The sequence below is a fragment of the Leptonychotes weddellii genome, chromosome 4, assembly GCF_054177405.1.
Source record: "Leptonychotes weddellii isolate Sample4059 chromosome 4, ASM5417740v2, whole genome shotgun sequence".
NCBI lineage: Eukaryota > Metazoa > Chordata > Mammalia > Carnivora > Phocidae > Leptonychotes > Leptonychotes weddellii.
The window spans coordinates 52,652,199-52,659,234 of record NC_138372.1 but is presented as its reverse complement, the minus strand read 5'-3'; the positions used below and the strand labels follow the sequence as shown (position 1 = coordinate 52,659,234).

Genomic DNA, 7,036 nt, shown 5'->3' with positions numbered 1-7,036 from the left:
CCGCCTCTGCCTGGTCCGGGTTAAGTAATCTGCTCAGGTTTGCTCTCGGGAGCTTTTGTTCCCTGCAAGCTTTCCGTACAGCTTTGGAGGACGAGAGTGAAAATGGCGGCCTCCGAATCTCTGCCCCGGAGGAGCCGAGAACTCGGGGCCCCGCTCCTCAGTGAGCCCCCAGAGAAAAGCAGTCAGTCACTCCCGTCTCCCCAGTCTCCGGCCGCACTCCGTGCTCACCCGGCCTGTGACCGAACATTTCTATCTCTGGCACCCGACTCGGTGTGGAGTCTCCAAACCCAGCAGATCCCTGTGGTGCGCTCCCACACTGCTCCTCCTGCGGGTGGAAGGGGAATCTCCCTGGATCTGCCACTTGTTGGGTCCCTGCTGGAGGAGCAGTGGCCCGACTGTGCCGCGGATCACGGTTTATGGCAACCCCGAGCTGAGAGCCTGCGCCTCAGCTCCACCTCTGCAGCCGGCTTCCCCGCTCCGATACCTGGGATCTCTGGCGCAGTCAGGCACCCCCGGTCTTTCTGTGACCCCAAGGGTCCTGAGAGCACACTGTCCCACGAGGGTTCCACCCCCTGCTTAGCCACTGGAGCGACGTCCCTCAGCGGAGCAGACTTCTAAAAGTTCCAATTTTGTGCTCCGCGGCTCTATCAGAAGCAGCCGACGGAGGACCCCTCCCCCACCGTCTATCTTCCCAAATATCGCCTCAGATTCACTTCTCTGCACGTCCTACCTTCCAGTAAGTGGTTGCTTTTCTGTTCAGAGAGTTATTGCTATTCTTTTCTTCGATCTCCTGTTGAGTTTGTAGGTGTTCAGAATGGTTTGATCCCTATCCAGCTGAATTCCTGAGACCAGACGAAATCCAGTTCTCCTACTCCTCTGCCATCTTGCTCCACCCCCCTGATTATATTTCTATATACTAACAATAAATAATTGACTAATGGAACAATCTTTTGCAATTGCACAAAAACCATGAAATACTTGGAATAAGATGAATGAATCATATACAAGATTCATATGCTGAAATCTACAAAGCATTGATAAAAGAAATTTTATTTCATTATTATTATTTTAAAGATTTCTACTTATTTACTTGACAGAGAGAGCACACTAGGCAGAGCAGCAGGCAGAGGGAGAGGGAGAAGCAAGCTCCCTGCTGAGCAGAGAGCCCAGCAGAGAGCCCGACATCATGCTGGATCTCAGGACTCTGGGATCACGACCCAACCTACAGAGCCACCCAGGCACCCTGATAAAAGAAATTTTAAAAGATATAAGTAACTATAGAGATATACTATTCTCAGGATTAGGAATATTCAATATTTTTGAGATGCTAATTCTGCCCAAATTGATTTATAGATTCAATGTAATCTCTATTAAAATTCCAGATGGATTTTACATTTTTGTAGACAATAGCAAGCTGATTATAAAATTTATATGGAAAAGCAAAAGGTATAGATAGCCCAAATAATTTTGATAAAGAAGAATAAAGTTTAAGGACTCTCATTCCTTGATCGTATGAATTACCATAAAGCTATAGTAATTAAGACAGTATGGAATTGATATAAGAACAGGCATATAGATTAATGTACAAAATGGAAAATTCAGAAATGGATCCAAACACATATGATCAATTGATTTACAAAAAACAGTACTCAGGTAATTTTATGAAGAAATGATAATTTTTTCAACAAATGGTAATGGAATAAATGGATATCCAAATGCAAACAAACAAGCTAGCAAACAAGCAGGGGGAGGGAACAGAGGGGAAGGGAGAAGGACAAGCAGACTCTGAGCTGAGCAGGGAGCCAGATGCAGGGCTTGATCCCACCACCCTGAGATCATGACCTAAGCTGAAATCAAGAGCCTGATGTTCAACTGACTGAGCCATCCAGGCGCTCCTAAAAATTAGCTTTAAATAGATCATAGACATAAGTGTAAAGCCTAAACTACAAAAGTTCCAGAGGAAAGCATAGGGAAAAATCTTTAAGACTATGAATTTAGCAAAGATCACTTATACAGGAAGAAGCATAAACCAATAAAATAATTTATGATTAAAATCTTCTCTTTGAAAGCCACTATTTTAAAAAGGAGATTTACCTCTGAAACAAATAATACACTATATGTTAAAAAAAGAAGAAGATAGTAGGAAGGGAAAAATGAAGGGGGGAAATTTGGTGGGGGGGAGGAACCATGAAAGACTATGGACTCTGAGAAACAAACTGAGGGTTCTAGAGGGGAGGGGGATGGGGGGATGGGTTAGCCGGTGATGGGTATTAAAGAGGGCACGTACTGAATGGAGCACTGGGTGTTATATGCAAACAATGAATCATGGAACACTACATCAAAAACTAATGATGTAATGTATGGTGATTAACATAACATAATAAAACTAAAAAAAATATATATAAATGAGAAGATAAGTCATAGGAGTAATTATTTGCATACAAATAAAGGACTTTTAGCCAGAATATATAAAGAATTCTTTTTTTAAAAAAAGATTATTTGTGAGAGACAGAGAGAACACAAGCAGGGAGGAGGGGCAGAGGGAGAGGGAGAAGCAGACCTCCCACTGATCATGGAGCCATGTGCAGGGCTTGATCCCAGGACCCTGGGATCATGATCTGAGCCGAAGGCAGAGGCTTAACCAACTGAGCCACCCAGGTACCCCCAGAATTCTTATAATTCAATAATAATAAGAAGAAAAGGCAATAAAAATGAACAAGAGATGTGGGGCATCTGGGTGGTGCAGTTGGTTAGACATCTGAGTCTTAGTTTCATTTCAGGTCATGATCTTAGGGTCATGAGATGAGCCCTGAGTCAGGCTCCATGCTGAGCATGGAGTTTGCTTGAGACTCTCCCTCTCCCTCTGCCCCTCTCTCTGGGTGTTCTCTCTCTCTAAAATAAATAAATAAATCTTTTAAAAAAAATGAACAAGAGATTTGAACTTTTACTGAAGAAGCAATACAAATTGTAAATAAATACATGAAAATGAAAACATATTACCTGGACATTAAAAATGTAAATTAAAACTACAGTGAAACGCCACAATGACGTATGTTGGTAAAAATAGAAAAAAACAAAAAACAAACCTGATAGCACCAAATTCTTTTTTTTTAATTTATTTATTTGATAGCACAAGCCAGGGGAGCAACAGAGGGAGTGGGAGAAGCAGACTCCCCACTGAGCAGGGAGCCAGACTTGGGGCTCAATCTCAGGACCCCTGGATCACAACCTGAGTCGAAGGCAGACTCTTAACCAACTGAGCCACCCAGGTGCCTCGATAGCACCAAATTCTGACAAAGATGAAGAACAACAGATACTCTAATAAATTGCTGTTGGGAAAGACAATGGGGTAGCTGTTTTGGAAAACGGTTTGAAAATACTTATAGGTTAAACATACACACACCATACTACCCAGTATACCCCTCCTAGGTGTTTACCCAATAGAAAACGTATGCTGAAACAAACATCCTAAATGTCTATCAATTGATGAATAGATAATAAATTGTGGTATTTCCATACAATGGAATATTACCTAGAAATAAAAAGGAATGTAATACCGATTCTTAAACCAATGTGGATAAATCTCAAAATACTGTGTTAAGTGAAAGAAGTCAGACACAAAAGTATGATACCATTTATATGACATTTTGGAAAAGGCAAAACCATGGGTATAGAAATCAGAGAAGTGGATGATTGAGCTGAGGGAACTTTTTGGGGAGATGGAAATAGTCTAAATCTTATTACAGTGGTGGTGCACAACTGTATACATTTGTCAAAATTCACTGAGCCATACAGCTAAAAGGTAAATTTTACTGTATATGAATTATATCTTAAAAAATCTTTAAAATTAATATACTACTTAAATTGACTTTTGTGTAATTTTTTATGAATTCCCAAACCACTTAATGCTTTCAGTGTTAGGCATTTTTAAATGAAATAAGTCACACTCATCTTTTAAAAAGCTAAACGTATGGAAGGAATTCAGAGACACAGCCAATAAAACTATAGTTTTGAAGCTTCATAAAGATATAAATTATCATCTGATTTCCACTCCCAAAGACTTTATCGTGATTCCTAAATAAGATGAACTATTAGGATTAAAGAACTAGAAGTCAAAACAATTCATCATCTGCCCTGTATTATGACTTAAGTCAAGGATATGGTTGTAGTCCTGATGTGAAAAGTTAGTAATGTCTACTCTTTGTTGAGAGAATTGCATTCTGCTTTAAGAGTTTTGAAAAATACTTCTCACAGTTTTTTTTTTCTCTTCCATATTCTACTTTTGAGGTGGAAAAGTTGTTCTCTTTCAAATACATTTTATTTCTTGATGTTCCACACTTTCTACTAAAGGCCTTAAGTTATTTTACAAACAATTCATTGTAAAGATCTCCATCTAAAATTTATCTCCTTCTTTTATATTCTGTTCCTAGTCTCATCTACAGCCTCTTCTCATGACCCATAGAGAAACAGCCTCTTCTCAACTATATTGATGAAAAATTTCCCTTCAAACTCCCTTTGATAAATTTCCTTTGTTCTTCAAAAAAACACTCCAGTCATTAAATGCCTTTCCAGTGGGCTTCAGTTTTTCCTAGTCTCCCCAATTTAATATGAACAGATGACTTAAGGTTTTTTCTCAAATCCTACTGTCAGTTTTTGTATAATTATAATGTTAGTCTTACTGAGACTCATTATCTGCATCCCAATACCACTGATTTGTTTCAACCTCTTCCAGATATTGCTGCTACTGTCTTTCCAGGTTTTACGTCCACTTCTATTGTTAAGTGACTTTAACATTCAGATTTGTGACTTATCCAATCCATTCACTCCATTGTTTGTTTGTTTTTTTATTTTTTATTTTTTTTTTTTAAAGATTTTATTTATTTATTTGAGAGAGAGAGTGAGAGAGAGAAAGAGCACAAGAGGGGGGAGCGGGAGAGGGAGAAGCAGACTCCCTGCTGAGCAGGGAGCCCGATGCGGGACTCGATCCCGGGATTCCAGGATCATGACCTGAGCCGAAGGCAGTCGCTTAACCAACTGAGCCACCCAGGTGCCCTGTTTGTTTGTTTTTTTAAAGATTTTATTTATTTATTTGAGAGAGAGAATGAGAGAGAGAGAGAGCATGAGCAGGGGGGAGGGTCAGAGGGAGAAGCAGACTCCCTGCTGAGCGGGGAGCCCGATGCGGGACTCAATCCCAGGACTCCAGGATCATGACCTGAGCCAAAGGCAGTCACTTAACCAACTGAGCCACCCAGGTGCCTTCACTCCATTGTTTCTTGACCTATTTGATTGCACAGCACACACCATCCCTATGACATAACTATAATTTGCCAACATTGACACATGCTGGGTCTCGTCTTCCCATGGCATTTCTCTACTAACCGATCAAAAGGGGCACCACAATGCCCCATTTCTTTTTTTTTTTTTAAAGATTTTATTTATTTATTTGAGAGAGAGAATGAGAGAGAGAGCACACGAGAGGGGGGAGGGTCAGAAGGAGAAGCAGACTCCCCGCTGAGCAGGGAGCCCAATGCAGGACTTGATCCCGGGACTCCAGGATCATAACCTGAGCTGAAGGCAGTAGCTTAACCAACTGAGCCACCCAGGTGCCCATAATGCCCCATTTCTGATCACAACACCTTTACGATCCAAGTCTTCCATTCTGTTATCCTCATAGAATTCTCTTTCCACTCTTCCTTGTACACAAATAGTCCCTTTTTCTGGTTATACTTAATTCATTTTCCAACTGGAACTACGTGATCAGCTATTTTCATGCACCTATCAATATCTCAAACTCTTGTACTCTCTTGAACTTTCATTAGATCCTTGATGTTAATTTTCTACCAAGATCATAACTAATAACTGTTTCTTTCATTTCAGTGCTCTTTCATGGAATGTTGCCTGAGAACCACAGAATGATGACATAGTTAACTTCAAAGTAATGCCATCTTGTGCCAATTAGACCTTCATCATTATTCAGCAATGTTTTTAATCATCTTTTGTTAAACTATTCTGATTTGATTATTTTTCCTCATCATTCTATTAAATTGAATTTTAAATGCAATATTTAAAATTCATTTATTATGTGAATTTTGTTTATCTGGGTACATTATTATCCAATGGAAACATAAATATAAATAAAATGTAATCATTCATACTCACTTAGAAATGGGATTGACACTGGCTTCAATAATTGTTAAACACTTACAGCACTTAATGTTTTCTGGAAATTCTTGTACACCTAAAATGTAAAGAAAAAAAAGCACATGAAAATGTCCCAGCAAAAATTCTTTAAATTACAGTTCTAATATTAAGAATAATTAATTAAAACTATGAATTAATATACAGTATAGATATAGCATCAATACACCATTAGGATAATCATTTAAGTAAATATAATAATGTAATAATATATTAGTGTTACATAATAATGTTATATAATATATACATATTAAAAATAATATATACATTTTAAAAATAAAATTTAAATTTAAGTAATATTTTATCACAGTAATAGGAAATTGGATATAAAATTGAAGACAATTGTATATTCGGCATGAGATAGATCTTGGCTCTATATTAATTAAAGCAATAAAAATAATTAGGTATTTGGTCATTAAGTGCTGCTACTGGGGGAAGGGGATATCAGCAGATGTAAAGAAAACAGATGACAAAATCTTTGTTTCTTTTATTTTATAAGATGGGAAGATTGAACACATGCATGTGAAAAATATCTAAGGATATATCACAAAACCAGTATATATTCCCGAATTAATGTGGGTCTCTAACAAATTTTATGCAGTTCTTCCTTGTTGGCTGCACAGAGTGTAGTTCTGCAACTGCATGAAAGGGTGAAGAGGTGAGCAGCTCTTCCTTGGGTCCTCTCTGGAGTCTCTGAGATAGCCAGCCTGGCTCATCGCTCTTGGAGAACTGCTCATCTGCTGTCAAAGTTGTGCTGTAGGCTATGTGACAGAAAAACATAGGTCTTTCTACAAAACTGAAAATCAGTAAGCCACAAACCTAACCCATAAATGTAAGG

General features: G+C 38.7%; 1 protein-coding gene across 5 annotated transcripts in view; it reads right to left on the bottom strand.

The window, feature by feature from the left end:
• LRRC7 (leucine rich repeat containing 7) overlaps window positions 1-7,036 on the bottom strand; it is a 508,503-nt gene that overhangs the window by 235,146 nt on the left and 266,321 nt on the right. For all 5 annotated transcript variants that reach the window (XM_081818633.1, XM_081818631.1, XM_031041667.2 and 2 more), the window contains exon 5: window positions 6,160-6,238. In XM_081818633.1, the coding sequence (XP_081674759.1) occupies window positions 6,160-6,238 (79 nt within the window). The remainder of the gene's footprint in view (window positions 1-6,159; window positions 6,239-7,036) is intronic.